Source organism: Diadema antillarum, unplaced genomic scaffold, assembly GCF_040938485.1.
Source record: "Diadema antillarum isolate AM-2024a unplaced genomic scaffold, OU_Dant_1.0 seq00001466_RagTag, whole genome shotgun sequence".
Lineage (NCBI taxonomy): Eukaryota > Metazoa > Echinodermata > Echinoidea > Diadematoida > Diadematidae > Diadema > Diadema antillarum.
This window is the reverse complement of record NW_027272206.1, coordinates 41,684-61,393: the sequence shown is the minus strand read 5'-3', so window position 1 is coordinate 61,393 and position 19,710 is coordinate 41,684. Positions and strand designations below refer to the sequence as shown.

General features: G+C 38.9%; 1 protein-coding gene across 1 annotated transcript; it reads right to left on the bottom strand.

Moving 5' to 3' along the window:
• LOC139709742 (secretion-regulating guanine nucleotide exchange factor-like) lies at positions 1-16,991 on the bottom strand. Its single transcript, XM_071621698.1, has 10 exons — positions 16,959-16,991; positions 14,956-15,085; positions 12,069-12,218; positions 11,318-11,406; positions 10,214-10,385; positions 9,723-9,800; positions 2,890-3,054; positions 1,465-1,643; positions 778-814; positions 1-161 (listed from the first exon to the last, which is right to left on the bottom strand). Exons 1-10 carry the CDS (start codon positions 16,989-16,991, stop codon positions 1-3), a joined length of 1,194 nt encoding a protein of 397 aa, XP_071477799.1.
• Positions 16,992-19,710: the final 2,719 nt, after the last annotated feature.

Genomic DNA, 19,710 nt, shown 5'->3' with positions numbered 1-19,710 from the left:
TCAATGGCACACCGCGAAGCAGTGGCCCGCCCCTACTCCCACCTTAGCGGCCACCCTGCCGTCCAGGCCCTGGACCTGTTTGGGGAGCAGCACGTTGGTCTTGGTCCCGTCAGCACACATTCCATGTTCGTTCCAGCCCCACGCTAGCAGCTTGTGATCCCCTATTAATAGGAAGGTCAAAAGTCAAAGTTCATGATGTTATCATCGAGTACTATGCATACACAAAAGCTCATGAAATTTAATAGCAAGATTTTGGTTATCTGTAGATAAATCAATAATGGTCAACAACAAAAGACTACTTCATATGTGGTCTATGAAAAACACATGGCATCCATATTCACTTTGAATGAAAAATGCCATAGAATTAAACCACGACAACTACATCGAAAAATCGATCTTCTTGACATGATATTATTACACATCACCTTACTGCAATGACTGTTGGTGTTACTTTATTTTAATGGTGTGTCTCTCTCAGCTCATTTTTACTTCTTACAGCAATTATGTTGCTGCTAATATTTCTACAGTCAAAATCACAGGGAGTTCAACTTTTGACAGCTACCACAGCAATTGAATTTGTGAATCTTTTTCCTTGTTTCTTTGTTTTGTTTTGTTTTTGAGTTGTATCCCATTATGTTGATTTTCACATGTCTACAAGCGCTCAACAATACAATTCTGAAGTGGCTAGAACATCCGAGGGACGTTACTTAGCTGCCGCTGCTTAATACTCTAGAAGAAGAATTCTGAGACAACTAAAAACAACAACAAAATACTCACTTGTTATGGCTAAATTGTGTTCTGCACCACAGGCAATCTGCAAGGAAAGCACAAAGGGTGAAAAGTTTAGGATCAACATGCACACTGCTGTTCTCTTTTCATAGGGGAGGGGGGGGGGGGGGGGGAAAGAGAACCTGGATGAACATGCTGTTTACTCATTGTAAGAGCGCTATATAAATACCCATATTGTATTGTATTGTAGTGCACAGTCATTGGATAAGATGGCATGTGGAGAATGCTTCTAGGAAAATATTTACAATGTAAAGACACAGTGAGACTTTTTTCCTCATTCTCCCCTCCCTGGCTTCTTCTCCACCTCACACATTTACACGGAAAACTTGATACAGTGGGGAGGTCTGTACCTAGCCAGAGCAAGAACCATTCATTTGAATATACTTTGTACATGCATGACTACACAAACTATAGTAGCCTATGTAGGCTTTGCCTAAACAAAATTTGCCTTAGTGTCTTTTTGACATGACAGTTCAGTCTTGAAGCCAATTTCATCTCCATTTTACCTTCATACATGCACACTAATGATTCCTTCTCTTTACCTTTTTCTGTACACCGAGTGAGCAAAAACATGTTTGCGCTGCCTAAATAATCATTGCTCGCAAAGAAGACACTCTCTGATAAGCTGCTTCCATAAAATTTTTCTTCGTCGAGAACAAAGATTTGTTTCTTCACCTGAATGGCGTTGTGTAGTATACTGATTTCAGTTGGAACGTGACAGCAGTCGGGGGCAGCTGCCGCTGTCGGCGAAGTGCCCTTCTCGCATCCCGCGCTGCCGTTGGTCATCGTCTTGACCGCTGGCCTCCCCAGCTGACCATAGTCATTCCTTCCCCATGTGTAGACTGAGTCACCCTCTGCGATTTGGTGGAAGAGAATGGGTGACATGTATAGAGGCCACAATGATCAAACAAAACTTTTAAAAGCATTTTAGAAATAAATCAACACTGGCTCAGAACATAGGGGACAAAGTTTTCTTCTTCACGACAGAAAAAAACATCCCATTTATGATGATGTATATTCACTGACGAAATGATTAGTGCACTCAAAAGTTCAATGTTTGAAAGGGGAAGTTATTTTGGAAGAAAATCCTCAATTACCTCATTTCTATTTACACCGTAGATATTCTACTGCCAGTGTAAGAAATGTATTTCACTCATCATGTCCTACCAGAAATGCTGGCCTCTCTATCAGTAGCTTTTGAAATAAGATATTCAAAATATGTTTACAAATGTATTATGAAATGCTATCATCTTTTGGCAGTTCACTCAACTTGCTTTGAGACCAAAGCAGAAGCGAGAAGGGAAAGAAAAATAATCCTGAAATCTGAAAATTGTCTTTGCCTGGAATGGAAGAAGTAGAATGTCCAGTCAATAACACTGAGCCCTTATGCCCCTACAAGTAATGAATCAAGAGCAAGTTCATCCAAGATTTTTAGTTTTTATTCTAACCATAACGTTCAACCTCCCACTAACTTTTTATCAATATCGCATTGCTGCAAGTGACTCCAGTAAATACAAGCTGGAATATTTACAACCATAATACGCAGATCGACAGCGTCGCATTTAACTCTCTGCGTGCCATTGTTTAAATCCAGCGTGTGCCACATTATTCTGAGACTGCAACACATGAGCGCTTTTGGATAACATTCTGTTCTTCAAAACCATTAACTTCTTACACAAACATTTGTATTAGACATGCAGTATCAAGCAAAGTTGTAGAGTAAATTCCAAATTTTGCTGTGGTGTAAAATTTTTCACAGAGCTGTGAATATTCTTCATTCAAATGGCCAGTAGCTATGTTATTGTCTAGGTCTTGGAGAAAAGACTTTTGCAGACACAGCTGTGACTGAAAATTTGAATTTACTTGAAAAACCCCTACGGGACACCGCCATTCAATCACTATGCCAAGCATGCTACATGTGTGAGGAATGGAACCACAAGTGTCGCTTTCATTGTACTGCGGGTTTTGGCGATATATTGATCGGTTTGGGTGCAGTTGTGCGTTTGAGCATGATATACGAACTTGGTGGGCCATCAACCGAATCGGATGTGCCAACATGACACACAAAGAGTTAACACGATGGACCATAAAAAGCTCTACCTGTCACTGCCAGAGTGTGGGTCCATCCACTGTGCAGCGCCTTTATCCTGAATCCGTCAAAGAGGGCGGGGTCTAGCCTCTGAGGGGTGGGGACTGGCTGGGGGAGCTTGGGTTGGGCTAGCTGACTCCACTTGTTACAGCCCCACATGTAGACCACACCCATGTCTGTGCCATGTATAGTGTAGAAAGCACAGTTTGGGATGGTAATGGCCATGTTAAAAAAAAGTAAGACTTTACAAAGCTTGAATGCATCTTTGATGGAATCTGAGTTTATAAAAATATTGTAAATTTGGTAGAAGATAATTTTTGTTTTGGATTACCATCATAAATTGTCTCATAACTAATCTTAGAAATTACTACCAATTACTGGCAGGATGGAAATTCAAATACATCTTGGCTTTGATTAAAAAGCAAAATAAAAGTTTTGCTTTCAATTCTTTAATTCTGACTCTGTTATATTTTCCCATTGCCCACTAAAACTATCAGTCATTCACACAAGGCAATGCAGTGCAGTGCACATATAATATGGATCGCAAAGTTGTTTTGTGCAGATATAACAGGGCCAACAAATCTAAAAGGTCACACCTAAAAAAAAGAAGAAGAGGCAGACAGATAAATAGAGAAGAAAACTAGACTTGGAATTTGTCAACACTGACAAATTAGGTGATCCGATCTTTTCGAAAATCGATGATTTGTGTCATGATCCCAATATAGGCATGACCATACAGGTTTCATCTGTGTTTAGGGACATTGGCCGTGTGATGTTTGGATTCTCATTTAGAAAAGGGAGTCAGGTCTGCTATCTTTGGTACCATATTCCGTATACACTATAACGAAGATACTGAATGAAGTATATTTGTCCATTGACCGCACTTTGCACAGCCAAGATGGCATCTGAGCAAAAAGTGGTTATTTTGTGAAGTGATCCTTGTAACATGGTCTTTGCGTGTGCAAAACATGGGAAAGATAGGACATGTATTCACCAAGATACAGGATGAAACATTTATGATCTTTGACCCTACTTTGTATACCCAAGATGGTGTCCAATCAAGTAGTTGTCATTTTATGAAATAATGTACGTCACATGAACTAAACATGTCCAAAATATGGGGGTGATAGGGTATGTTTTTCTTGAGTTATTGCAAAGAAAGTTGCAGAAAGAAAGAAATATCTCAATACATCGAAGATAAGTTTTAATTTCAACCACGATTTATGACGTGATTCCGACACCGTATGATAAACAATGGGCACACTTGCGATAGCGCAAAGTCTCAGCTACAACATATTAAAATCTGGGAGAAATTCACCGAAGGGTAAGTGAGCTAGTTCTCGATAAAGACAGTCATGTCAATTTTCACATCTAGAAAAATAGTCCAGTCAAAATACGACAAAAAGTGGGTTAACCCACAACTAATTGCAACAGAAACGATTCCACTTGCATATGAACTGGAGGAGCTATTAAAATAACATATTAAAAGTTCCCTAAAATTCGAGTGGTGGATCAGTGTCTAATTTGCATAAATTCAAAATGGCCGCCATACAACCTATTTACTCCTATATCTCGGGATATATAACCCACAGAAAGTAAATTCCGGTGTCTAAACCTATGTTTTTTAGGTCAAGGAATACAGATATGTTATCTTTATCAACTTTCAAGCATCCCTTTATATAGTTTTTGCATATATTTGCATATAATTACATAAAAAATGGCCGCCATTGCCTGTACAAGCAGGTATCTTAGTAATGTAGTACACTCAGGAATAAGTCGCTATATATCTGGACATAAAACCCGCAGAAAATAGATTCCTGTGTCTAAACCTTTGTTTTTTTATGTCAAGTAATACAATTATCATATAAGCAGTAACTTTCAAGCTTCCCTTTATACATTTTCTGCATATATTTGCATTTAATTAAATGTTAAAAAGCCGCCACAATACCTCTACAGGCTTATATCTCCATTTGTAAAAGGTACCCAGTGTTGGTGTCTGTGGTCTTAATTCTACTGCTGAGAATCACTGATGTAGAATACCTTCCACTCAGGAATAATTACCTATATTTCACCTAAAAATTTGCGTATATTCATACATAAATCTATTCAAATTAAGAGTAGCTTATATCCATAAGCTACTCTACAAAAGTTTCATGAGTTTGGACATTAGATGACGATCTTGTCATATCAGGGTACCATGTCACTCACTCACTTTCTGAATAAAAGACCCAGGGGTCCAGCCCTCATCCGAGCATCTCAAGTTCCTTTTCCTGGCATGTTTACAGACTATTACTTGGGAGAAAGGAAATTGGAAGACGTTGGGAAACTGTAGCACTAGGGCCATATCTGGGAGCCTTTAGGGACCTCCAGGGTCCAGGGAGGCATGATCTCCATATGCATGACACTAGCGATAAATGCACTTACAGTACTAAGTTTGTTGTAAATTTGACCATGTGTTTTGAAAAGGAGGATCAAAAATCAAAAGTGGCCTCCAATAATTTGGTCCCAGCCCAAAGGTGGCCGCACCTAGATCAGATTTGAGGTGCCTTTGGGCATTCTGTGGCCGGGGGATGGTTCCCATTTTATATACCAATATTCTACCAGCCAAGTTTGATAACAAATTGAACAGTTTTTTTTTTTTTGAAGATGAAAGAGTGAAAATTGGTACCTATTTGGCACTAGCCCCAAGGAGGTCACCCCTGCATCTGCCATAATAATCTTGAAAGTATGCTAATACACTCACTGGTGTATTTACTTGATGCTCTTCTGGTTTTATAAAAGCAGCAACTCTAGATACAGATGGGGACATTAGTGCCCACACGTTAAAAAAAAAATAAATAAAAGATATAAATGATGGCTATTTGCAATATTAGCTTGAACCTTTTTTGCTGTCTTGAACCTTCGGCTAAGATGAATTTAAAATCTAATGAATCAAAGTCATTGGATTTCAAGAAAACTTTCTTCCGTTTCAAGTACATCATTTTCATTTTCTGTCTTGCCATAATACAGATACTTAAGGTATGTAATGTGATCTCTGAAAATATAGATCAATGATAAAAGTGTAAAACATGAAAACTCGCTTACACTCAAAGTGTTCTATACCACAAACTCTGGACTAGGATAGTGTGAAATTGCAGTCGATTCATGTAAAGCAAACAGGATCCCGGCTTCATTTCATACTGACGAAAAGAAGAGTGGTAAGTTTCACATTATTGTTGTAAACTGTGTTGATGTCTTTCAAGAATGTTATTCATTCCTAGTCACCAATTAGAACAGCATCATCTGACTCCTCAGATATTTTAGAAATACAACATTACAAGTGTCTGATCTATAATGGCCCGCATCTGCCACTGATATGGGTTGTGTGCAGTCAAATCTGTTTGCCCTGCAACTATACACTACCAGTTTGCTAACAGCCTGATGTAACAGATACAACACGAAAAATTGTAAAAGTAACATTTATCAGAATTTATAAGCGTTTTATGAGCTTGAACCCAATGAGAAGGATGCTGTTTATATTGATCGACTGATGAATCCAGAGTACCAGGAATAGACATGTTAAGGCATTTCCTTTTTTCTTTTCTTTTTTTTTGTATCTGGCTTTTTTTCTGTAAGTCATTGGGTGAAACCACGCAAAAATATGACAAAATCCACTTCCATACAAATTATCACGGTCATTATTATGTTGCTCATTGATAAACATGCCTTTGCCAAAAGTTTTGCAACAAAAGACACAAGTATCGACTAAACATGGCTGCAAATCATCGCAGGTAAGGAAAAAGATGTTTGAAAAATATCTGCTGAATGATTTAAGACCAATTTTGGTGTACCGTAAGCACACTTTGAAAGCTATATGAGATAATATGACAAGAACATCATCTAAACAAATGTCCAAACTCATGAAACTTTTGTAGAGTAGCTTATGGATAATCATGATCTTGATGACTTTCCCCTCCCCCCCCCCCCCTTTGGCCTAAAAAAAAAGTATTGCAACATAGACACAATTATAAGCAGTAAACATGAGGGTAAAATTACACGATATAACACATTAAATATCATGCAATCATAAAAATCTTTTTAACGATTCTTACTACATAATTTGAGACTTTACTGTTGTGTACCTATTGAGCACACTTTGGAAGCTAAGTTGAGATTATAGTTAAATAAAGATATGTTCTATTTGATGCTACTTACAGTTGTTTTCTGTTCTGAGGCTTTATCTCAAGAAAATGTGAGTTTAATGTAGTACAATACTTTTAATCAATGCAAGAATATAAAACTGGGTGTAAGGATAATCGTTAAGGTCGTGAATGGAATTCTAACAATTTTGCCCCTGAAATATTGGATGTATTAATTACAGTTCAATTAACATTCTGTAGCTCGTATTCGTATATCAGAAATTATATTCACGATAAAAATTTGAATAGATTTATGCTTAAACATAGCTATGCAAATTTTTAGTGAGATATAGGTAATTATTCCTGAGTGGAACGTATTCTACATCAGTGATTCTCAGCAGTAAAATTAAGACCACAGACACCATCACTGGGTACCTTTTACAGATAGAGATATAAGCCTGTGGAGTTATAATGGCGGCCAATTTGCATTTAATTAAATGCAAATATATGCAAAAAATGTATAAAGGGAAGCTTGAAAGTTACTGCTTGTATCATAATTGTATTTCCTGACCTAAAAACCATAGGTTTAAACACCAGAATCTATTTTCTACAGGTTTTATGTCCAGATATACAGCGACTTAATATTCTGAGTGTATACTACATTAATGATATACGAAGATACGGGCTTGCACAGGCAATATGGCGGCCATTTTGTATGTAATTATATGCCAATATATGCAAAAACTATATAAAGGGATGCTTGAAAGTTGATAAGGATAACATATTTGTATTCCTTGACCTAAAAAACATAGGTTTAGACACCGGAATTTACTTTCTGTGGGTTATATATCCCGAGATATACAATTGTAGGCATAAATAGGTTGTATGGCGGCCATTTTGAATTTATGCAAATTAGACACTGATCCACCACTCGAATTTTAGGGAACTTTTAACATGTTATTTTAATAGCTCTTCCGGGTCAAATGCAAGTGGAATCGTTTCTGTTGCAATTAGTTGTGGGTCATTTCATATTTTGACTGGACTAAAATTCCCTCCCATAGAGATAACACGTCATAACGAAGATACAGAAAGAAGTACATATGACTTTTGACCCCACTTTGCACAGACAAGATGGCATCTGAGCAAAAAGTGGTTATTTTGTGAAATAATTCTCGCGACATCGTCTATACGTGTGCAAAATATGGGGAAGATAGGACATGTATTCACCAAGATACAGGATAAAACATTTATGACCTTTGACCCTAATTTACATACCCAAGATGGTGTCCGATCAAGTAATTGTTATTTTATGAAATAATGTACGTGACATGAACTAAACATGTACAAAATATTGGGCTGATAGGGCTTGCTTTTCTTGAGTTATTGGAAAGAAAGCTGCAAAAAGAAAGGAATATGAAAATACATCGAAGATAAGCTTTAATTTCAACCAAGTTTTTGGATGTGATCCCGACACCGTATGAAAAAATGGAGGGCACATTTACAGTAGCGTAAATTCTCAGCTACAACATATCAAAATCTGGGAGAAATTCACCGAAGCATAAGTGAGCTAGTGCTCGAAAAAGACAGTCATGTCAATTTTCATTTCCAGAAAAACTGCACTCCCATTGAGATAACACGTAAACTGGTCAAATTTGACAAGGTTACATTCAATTTCATTTTTATGAGGTGATGTCGTCATCCAATTAAAATGTTGTTATTACATTAATGAAAGAGTATTTAATAAGCTACATCATACTGAAATCTGGGTGAAAATTGGCAAAGGATTAGTGAGATATGCTCAAGTGAACTTGAAATTTGATGACGTCATTTTGAAAATTTACCTTTTTTATTTTATTAAGAAATTTGATATCTTTTAATCATTTTTTCAGCATCGCCAACCCATGAAATGACATGTACAACTCATCAGCTTTCAGAATATTAAAAGAAAATGGGGGGTCATTGTCCATCCTGACGAGTAATATCGGATTTAAAATTGGCGTTTTTTTGGCATTGTTGCACAGTATATCGCCATTGACGCACACGCGGAATTTCAACTTTGACGGGCCCGTATGACGTCATATTGAGTCGGATTGACTTGAAACTTGGTAGAAATATTCCTTGACATTTCAGGCATCCGATAAATGTAAAAAAACGGGAAATTTCTATTGCATATGAGCTGTGCATGCGTATATGTGCGCGCGCGTACGCGTCCATCCAATTTTTTCAATTTTTCAAAAAATGCTCCAAATGGTCTGAAACATGTGTGCAAAAAAAATTTGAGCTCGATTTGAGCATACAAATATTTCAAGGCGCGCGTATGCGCGCGTTTTAAGAAAAAATATGAATTTTGAGAATATGAGTAAAATGCGCTTGACTTGAAATATATGTGACGTAAATTTCATTGAAAAATTCCATTCCATTGATGACATATGATTGAGAATGTGTTTTCATATAATGACGTCATAGTGACGTCACGGTCGACTGATCACTATGATTTTATTAGACCCGTCGTCTTTGGAACATGATACATATATGGTATAAGTTTGAAATTGATAGGAAGAACACTTTCTGAGCTAATCGATACACAAATTTTGAGGAGAAAGAAGAAGAAAAAGAAGAAGAAGAACAAAGAATCAGTACAGATACAGAAGGTGATCCGAGAGGATACTCGGATCACCTAAAAATTAGAAAGCGTGACTGGAAACCAGGCTAAGCTGATGTCTGACCTGAGAGTGCAGCACTGTGGTAAGCTCCTGCAGCCACCTGGACAAACCTGACCTCTAGGTCATCCTCTTTCACTGAGACTGTACAACAATGACAACAACAACAACAGAAAAGAAGGAATAAATAGACTGTACAACAACAAAAAGAAGAAGAAATCAATAAGCTAATGGAAGATTATCTATTCTGTTATCAACAATATTGACTATGGACTAATTACATCACAGTAATAGGTTACAATGATGGTCATATTCTATCTAACTTTTGTTTTTTAAGCATATTTTGACAGGATGGCAAGATCAGCAAGTGAATGCTGTTCCCATCAAGGTCCTGTACAATCTGAGTTTATAAATATCAAAACATATTTCATAAATTTGTTTTTCATGTTTCAAACATTCACAAAAATACATTACTCCATTATCGACTTTTTTCTCTTCTGATGATGAAAGAATACGTATCTACGACTGCGTGGGCTGCTAGCGTGTTGGACACTTACTATGTACTGGTCTGTTGTACTGATGAGGGACGCGTTTGGTGTTGTCCACCCAACCTAGCTGGCCCTTCTTGCCGGCCCCCCACGTCCAGAGCCGGCCGTCCGTCGAAACAGCCAGTGTGTGCCTCAGGCCTCCTGCTACGGCTAGGAACGTCAACCCTTCAAATTCCTTCACCTATGGCAGAAGGAAAGAAAGAGCACATGTGGGAAATGTGTAACATGGCAAGACGACAATGATTTATGTGTTAAATGATATTTTTGCCCCATACATGAAAACACATATGAAATTAATCTATATGGTATGTGGAGACATTTCCGTACTTTTATTTAAACATGGGATTGCCAGCCAAAAACCAACAAAGCAAGAGGACTATATCAATTGGGTTAAAGTCAGATGATCATCACAAACTATATCAAGCAAATCGAGGTGGCTTTTGTTGTTCCTGTTCATGCCCATCCATACCCAACAAAGTAATAGTTTTCGGTCAAACACTAACAAGTGTATTTTGCTCCCAGCTGTGGGCAAAATTTAATTTTTCATCCAACAAGGCACTCACAAAACTAGCCGTTTCAAGTCCACATTACATTACACTTAAATCAAATGACTGTCGGCCAACAACCAACTACTAAAACAAGATGCCAAAATCCATTAGGATTCATAAGACACAGGCATTTTACAGTGTCCAGTAGTGATTGAGGAAATCATTCTTACACAAATCAAGATACTTTCTTTGTTGTTAATGGCCATGTATTCCCAATAGAATGTAAGTCCCCTCTCAGTTGTAAAGAGGAATGGCTAAAGACCAGTTTGGTGCAATATTTGATCGTCATCCAACCAGGTATTCACTTACTGATCTCTTACAGGTCTGATTCTCCAGAGGATTTTCATAACTGGCTGCCTTCTTTAACTTGGGAGCCTGCCCACCACTCCCCTGAAGACCACGCTCAATTAAACTTTTCAAGAATCCAAACTGTTAACCCGTTGAGGACGAGTCGTGAGTATACTCGGGCAGGTATCTATGGGAAATGCATGTTGTAGCAAAATCAGTCCATCCTCAACAGGTTATATTAAGAGAAGTGTAATGGGGGCAGAAGATGACCCCTCACCTCTACTTTCCGTGGCTTGGTGACAACACTTTCTCTGTGTGTCAGCTGGCTGTGTGTATTGGACCCCCAGCAGAGCAGCTCATCTCTTTCTGGAAAATAAAGATGTTGAAAACAGCTGCTCTAATAAAAAAAAAAAAATATATATATATATATATATACCAAATGATGCTAATACTGTATCATATTGCACACAAACCAAAGATATGTATTTTTTCCATAAATATACCAGTTGGAAGCAAAATGAAAAGCGATTAATGAATAAAATCATCTTACCACTAACTTCACCTTCTTTGCAGGAAATGGAAATAAACTAAGAAATTCAAGCACAAAGCAGCTAAAGACAAATAGTGCAATCAAAATCTTATGGAGGATATGTAGTTGAATCAACCTAAAACTATATTAATGTCTCAGCCCTGTACAGTGAAATTTAGCTATAAAAGGGGTCAGATGAGATAAAGAAACCCTCTTATAACAAGGCTTCCCTGAACTGCAAAATCATACATTTTTACGCATGTGAAACTTTCACGAATTTTGCAAGTATTCACGAAAGTAAAATGCAAGCCAAAGTTTTATCAATGCACTGAATGCCAGTAGCAATTCGTGAAATTTTCTTGCCGTAAAAAAGGTCATTGCCTCTAATTCACTTAAGTTTTAAGTCGAGAATGTTTCTGGTTTATATACAGATCTTTTTAACAGGGAAGTGGGAAGGGTCTGGGCTTTTAATGTTTTCTCACAGACAGCAAGAGCTCACCTGTTATTGCCAGAGTGTGGTTCCAGCCACAGGCGATCTGTTTGAGTGGGCCCAGCTCGGGAACGCGGACCAGTTTGTTGATGTCGGACTTGTGCCCGAGACCGAGCTGCCCCTTGTTATTGCTCCCGCAGACGTGAATCTCTCCATCCTCTGTCAAATGTGACCAAGAGAAGAAAACAGGTGGTACTGGTAACATATCCACTACTTTAGATATATTTACAATATTTCTATCTTCTTTTATTATCTTCTTTTCTTTCTCCTTTACCTTTTCTTATATTCTTTACGGAGAAGGATGCACTTTCGACAAGCTCCTGTAAGGTTTGTAATTGTTAATATTTTGACCATTTGGTTTAACGATTAGAAGGTTTAAGAATTGGCAAGTCTTGTATCAATAATGTTTCCTTTCTTCGCATCCCTAGACAGATTGTTCATGAAAAAATATTAAAAATCTGTCATATTTCACAATCATACAGACGTATAGACAGTTGTTGATTGGTATGGAGTAATGCAGCAAACAATGCCCTAAATAATTGGCATGTTATACAGAAGAGAGCCTTTGGAAATTATTCTAAGATGAGGAAATGATATTTGAGAAAAATAATTATTTCAGGGATTAAACATACAATGTAGACCCTCTTGATTTAGGTATAACTGCAATTCTCTCTAGAGAAAACTTTTAAGACTTATATCTCATTAACACAGTCATTTTTTTTTTTCATTTTGTATTCATCATATACACTATTATTATCTATGTAAATGAATTATACATTATCATTCTTAACATATATTGGACCATTTTGAAAACTCAGTGCTTGCTGAAAGACTTCTATAATCTCCAAAATTACAGAAAAATGCTGCTTTGATTTTCATCTTTCTTAATTATAAATTTAGATCCAAAACACTATCATAGCCTGCCCTCTTTTTACTTTGAATTATTAAGAGCTTGGACATCATTCAGACCTCACATCAAAACAGGGGCTGATCCAGGAATTCCGTAAAGGGGAGGCGCCTTTACAAAATTAAAGGGGGCGCACGCTTCCCCCCCCCCTAATTTTTTTCTTTTGTTTTAACAACAAATAAAGAGAGGCGCTCGCCCGGTGCGCCGTGCACCCCCCTCTAGATCTGCCACTGTCGAAACATCATCCTTTTCCCCTCAACCATATGCTAAATACTCCCCTCAACTGCATCATCCTCCAACAATCCCATAGACTTTTTGCATACACTTGGGAGTATGGAATCAATCTCGTCGAAGACCTCTTCAATCTGACAAATGGTATACGGCTTCAAGCTGGTAACGTCGGGCTACCTTCACTTCTGCTACGTTCATCACTCCGCCTCCTTGACCATAAACTACTTCATCCATGCAAAATGCTTAAAAAGAACTTTCCCGCATTCTCCTTTGCTGAAGGATTTTCATCATCTACATATCCTCTTCATTACCTAGCCACAAGAATTCTCTCACCCTTCCCGGACAAAAGTAGTGACAATATAAATCTTTTCAGCATGTCTACATGCTCCATATATATAATACACGAAAGCAATCTGTGGACTCCTTCTTGCCATTCCCGCCGACAGTCTGGCAGGAAAATGGTGTACTCTCACCAACCACGCCGATCCACTGGTCCGACATCCATCATCCCCCCAATCCAGACGAGACGGAGACATCCAGTACAAACTTATGCACAACGTCCTTCCACCACATCAATCCAGACATCTCACCAATCTGTGGATGGTGCAACGAGAGAGGGACAATCCTACACCCGTTTCTCTCCAGCGCACCGAGACACAATTCAGCCAGCGTTGCATCTTCTCTAGCCTCTTGTTGCGTACCCTGCCTGGATATCACATACCTTTCTTCAACCGCATCTACCTGTGGACACTCTCACAAACTCCTTGTTCCCTATGCACCAACTGTTGGCTTTCAACAGGCATTCTCCCCAATTAGGGCCTACTACCTGACTGTGGAATGCACTACCCCAAGACGCCTTCAACTCTACCACTTTGGCTCAATTAAAGCAATTGGTGCAGGACATCCAACTCTGCTACATGTAGATGGGAATGTACTGTTTTCCAGCTGCACATAGGAAATGTAGTCACTATATTATGCATATATCGCACATCCTGATCATACCTGCCAACAGTACGACGATACCCCCGAGATGGACTGAACTGTAGAGGAAGAAGCTCGATTTGGATCTTTAACTAGATTTCGGTTCCACATGCGAGAGGTCGAAGCAAAGAAGCCGTTTACCTATGTAATTATTTTATCATTTCTTTTAAGAGCGCTCTCTATTGGCTAGAACACCTTTCCTCTTAAATATAGATTTTATAAGCTATGGAATAACATACGTACCTTCACAAAATTATGGTCACACAACTATTTACTTCAGACACATGATTGATAGGTATAAATGGTCATATATATCCATGTCACTGTTATTTTGATGTTTATCTTCTTATGGAGATCACATTCTCAGTCTTGTACATGTCATTAAAAAAAAAAAGAAATAAAAAATGTGTTTTTTTTCTTAATTAATTAGCATATTACATCATTCATGGATGCAAATGTTGCCAAAAAGAAAAAGTCTGCATGTTAGTCTGCTTTTACAGACTTTTGTGTTGCAATTACCGGTACTACACTTCCTGCAGCACGTAAGCACAACGATGGGAGAGGTAACAAAATTAAATGTATTTTGTCAGCAGTTTAGCCAAACCATGGAACAGACCTGCTTTGCACGAGACTGTGACTATTCTAAACTGATATTTCTTGCAGCCCTTGTCTTTTCATCTGCTGTTGTTCTGGGCCAGATGTGGACAATATTGATTCATGTGAATGGCGACAACATCTTCTTTCCTGTGCGGTGTGTGAGCGCTACAATCGACTGACCTGTCTGGAAGACGATGTGGCCGCCGCCACCGATGATATTCTTGACAGACTCCGGATAGGTCTTCAGGCTTTCTGGCAGGAGGTGATCCTTGTTGTGGCCTAGACCCAGCTGGCCATAGTTATTAGCTCCCTAACAATAAAAAAACAAAACAAACAAACACACACACAAGCATAAAACAAAACAAAACAAAAACAAAAACAAATTATTCTATCATGTTATACAGTATACTTATGGCCTGTAACTATTCCATGCAATACATCAATTTGGAACTGAACTCCCCGCATTACAGTAATTACAAAGACATTCAATCCATTTTTATGCATTTTCAATGTATTGCAGTAAAAAATACTCTGTGTGTGTTTGTGTGTGTCAAGTGTGGGTGCTCCCACCCCCCTCCCCCTTCGATGGGAAGAATCTTGAAGTAGAGCCCTCTCAGAAAGTTCTTGCACTTTTATTACCGGGTACTTCCGCCAAGGGAAGAGGCTATGTTTTCATTTACCGTTGGTTTGTTTGTTTGTCTGTGTGCAAAATAACTCAAAAAGTTATGAACGGATTGGGATGAAACTTGCAGGAAAGGTTGCGAATGACACAAGGAACAGCAGGGCTGCCAACTCTCACTCATTGAAAGTGAGACTCACTCATTTTTTTGGTCCTTTCTCACTCTAAAACTTTATTTCATATTTGCATGCATTTCTATTGATCTCACTCACTTTGACACCTAAATTATAGCATTGGCCTATGGGAGTCTCACTCTCAACTAGTTTCCAATGTTGGCAGCCCTGGAACAGACGATTGAATTTTGGTAGTGAGCCAGAAATTCTTGTGGATTTTATGAAGGATTTTTGATATTTTGGAAGGTATAGGGTCATCAATGAACTTGGGAGTTCATGCTGCATGTTACGCATTTTTGAGGGTTTTCATACACGCACTAAAATGTGTGCTCACGTTTCTGCTAGGGCGAGGTGCACCGCACAGCCAAGGGTTTATCATTTTATTATGACGTAACAAAGGCTTCTATATTGGGAAATCAGGAGATTTTCAGTGGGTGGAAATCACTGATCTCTATGTGAAAGAGCAAGATCATCGGTGGAAAGTACATTGTAGCTGCTTGGCCGAGGTCTGCCCTCTCAGACTCAGTGCTTTTCTAGTTTTCATTTGTTTTCCTTTTCCACTTGTTTATCAAGAGCCAAAAGCGTGTGCGCTGTGCGGGAGTGTGCCCTGCCACTGCACTGCCTTCAGTTCCATGGACATGGTCCCAGCGCCAGCCTTGTATACTGTATCCATATATGCTGCTAGCTGTTATTTTCAGTCTATAGAACCTAGTAGAGTCGTAACGTTAGATGTAGAGACATTTTCATGAATAAGCTCAAAGTCAAACAGTCACACTCAGCTCACTCACACTATGTCACAGACATTTTTGCAAGATACTGTTCTTGCAAATTGCTATAGCGAATATCATCCTCCTCGTTCCTGCTTAGCAATACTAGCACTAACGTTACTAGGGTCTAGTACACTAGTAGTACTACTAGTCTAGTCTTCCTATCAAATCCTATAATCTAGCCTACTCTGTCTCTGACCTGGCTTGTCGCGTATTATAGAGCGACAGGGCTGCGTATACAGTAGTTAACTTGGACCTATATCATGTATATGGCTATACCGGACGACGATACGCGCCCCTGGCCACAGGCCCTGTGCCCTTCCACTAGTACTACGGTTACGCTTGCGCTCTGTATACACGGCCGCGTCGTAGCGTCCGGTAAGCCCGGGGTCGGGGCTACTACGCAACGTGCCAACGGCACGGTCACCCGCGGTCGAACAGACAGGTTCACAAATAACAGTCATCCTTTTCCACCAAATCTGCGCACAACACAATATAATGAAAATTCCCAGGCACTGCTCTTACGGAAAAACCAGGCTGTAAACATTTGGTATCATAAAAAGTACATATTTATATAGATTTCATGCAAAAAAGCTAATACGTTTCGTGCCACATAGATCTCACCCATGAAAACACTGGCATACAGGGCGCTGCCATTTTGGATATCCCATCAACCCAAGCGAGTTGATTGATATGGAGATTACATGCAAATTGGCTACCTGGCAAATTTTACAACTCATCATTGGCCAGCAATGCGCTTCGCGTACTGGACAATCGCCATAGCGTTTTCCTATTCGTTCGTGGCTGCGACTGCTGTACCTTCGGCCAATCACAGAGTTTTTGCACCTGTAAGTTGTCCATTTTCGTGATATATGATTTACTCGATGTGGGTAGAGATCCTATAGCGGGAATTTAGACGTGGAATGTCAGTTTTTGTTGGGGAAAAAGGCTCAAAACGATGGGGAAGTAGTTGTTCTAGCGAACGAGTGTGCGGGGAATTGTGTTCGAGGTGCTTACGCGTGTGAAATACTACCAGTTCTCCGCTTGTGCGGAGATAATGGCGCGGGTAGAAACGAAACCGTATAGCACTCGTACAAAATAGCTTACACACAACCACACACACACACACACTTGCACTGCACAGTGTAACTGGATGTGCTGCCGCCGCAATATTTGTGAGATGTAAAGCCTAAAAGTCATGCTTAATTCATATAGGCGAGCGGAGAGCAATTTGTTACAGAATTGGTATTCATGTAGTAAAACGGGAATTATTACAGTTCAATTAACTACAAGGAGGCCCACGTATTTAGCATTGCCTATATTATGGGGCTTTCTGAAGAATTTTCTCTCGTTTAATATAGAGGTCTAGTCGAATGTGTATAGAAGATTCCCCCCCCCCCCCCTTGTGCTTGACTGTACATTTGTATACTGGGTACTATAGACACTAGTAATAGTAGTATAAATCCAACTTAGATTATAATTTATATCATATGTGCAAAGTCTAACGTTGGGTGTCCCCACCCCCCCCCCCCCCCCCGCCTTTATCTTTTTTTTCTTCTTCTTTTTCTCATTTATCAATAGCCTAATCTGGTTTGAATTCAATTTAAATTTAGTGTTGCCATGTTTGAACTTTACATTCATTAATTTTCGTGTTTTGATAGAGTGAAGACAAACAAAACTGAAGCACTCGAACTAGAACTAGCTTGAAGAGAGTAGATCGACCTCTCCATGAAGCAGCTCGGCTCATTTCCACCCATGTTCCGTAAAACGAACTGTTAATAGTGTTACATACATGATGATAAAATTGCCTAATTTCCCAAATATAACAGTTATATAGATCTAATAGAGGTTGTAGAAGCCTTTTATGTTTTATGTCCATCAGCTTCCAGCTACAGGGCACCTCGCCCAAGGCCAAGCAGAGCACACGCATTTTAGAGCACGCATACAAACCTCAAATACTGTACGTGCAGCTTGAACTCCCAAGTTCATTGACCCTAGCTAGACTCTCTCTCTGCCAAAAGATTTTTTTAAAATCCTTAAAATTCCCAGATCACTACCAAAGTTTAATCATCTGTTCCATCAACTTTTCTTGCAAGTTTCATTGAAATCATTACACAACTTTTTGACTTGAGTCATTTTGGTTCTTGCACACACGCAAACAAACATCAAACCAACGCTTGGTGGAGATAAAAATCAATAATTTAATTCATGTCGCACAAATATACATGTATGGTTGGACCTACTACTCATCAACCACCTAATTTTTATTTGCTTGATAAGAATATTTAACACTGAAATTCACGTAAAAACTTGACCTACGTGATTGAGAAAATCCAGCTCTATCAAATGCTGTTGTTAATTCCCCTTTCACTTCGAAGTTTCAGTGCAAAAATATTGCCGTCGAACTTGAGTGGCCTCTTTTCAGCTCCCCGCGGTGCCGCTCCTTTTTTAGATTGACCGCTGCTTTTACATTGACAATGCACACGAACCGAGTTGTATTGAACACCATGTTGTACAAAGCTTTTTAGAAAATGCATTGACATTACATTACGCTGTGGTTATAATATTCTTTCCAAATTTTGTCCTTGATTAAAACCATTGATGAACAGTGAATTTTCGTGTTTTCCCACACATCCTCATCAACGGTCAAAGCCAATACATTTTTATGTGCTCTGCGCGCAGTGCAGTTCGTACTAAGCGTTCTGTGAGCCAAAACTACGCGGTCGGTTTAAAAAAGGGTGGTCTATGTGTAGTAGAGCTACCATACATAGTTTAGACCCTCCTGAATAATTACTTTACTGAGCTATGCCACTACCAACACACAACACCCAACTACCGGGTTTACGTCTCGGGTGTTCGTGAAATGAGATAATGTTAGATGTAAAGTGAGGTTTATTTTACTGCACACTCTTCGAATCATTTGACATTGTGTGCACAAATTTTTCTTGGTTGTTTAAAATAATCAACTACCGGTAACGACTGTAAAAGTTGAAATTTTCTTGTTGTCAAAATTTTCTTGTTGTCGAAATTTTCTCGCATTTTGCGCAACCAGAAGCTAGCGCAAAAATAAAGGCATGCAGATATTTTTACTCACCCAGCCAGTAGCTGATGTGGTCTTTATTCCGTGGAATCAAAAACATGCTGAACTCTTTTCCAGCCTAGTGCGAAAAATTAGTCGCGCAAGAATATCTACAAAATTACAGTAATCGCCAGAAGGAACTTATTTCAGCAGCACTCGGAATTAGTATTTCGGCTTCCGAGAAAGATGATGATGTAAATTTAGGGCAATTCAATTGTTTTTCAATGTAGTTGACTCCTGTGAAATAAATTTCCTGCCAAGTGGTATAGTATCCCCCGAACTCTGTTCGGGGGATAC

Excerpts from the sequence above, each read along its gene's own strand:
- LOC139709742 (XM_071621698.1), bottom strand. The coding sequence starts at position 16,991 with ATGGCAGCGCCCTGTATGCCAGTGTTTTCATGG. Across the intron at positions 9,801-10,213 it reads GTACAACAGACCAGTACATA|TCTCAGTGAAAGAGGATGAC; the intron begins GTAAGTGTCCAA and ends ATTGTTGTACAG. Across the intron at positions 3,055-9,722 it reads CCACAGTGCTGCACTCTCAG|ACATGGGTGTGGTCTACATG; the intron begins GTCAGACATCAG and ends TACATGGCACAG.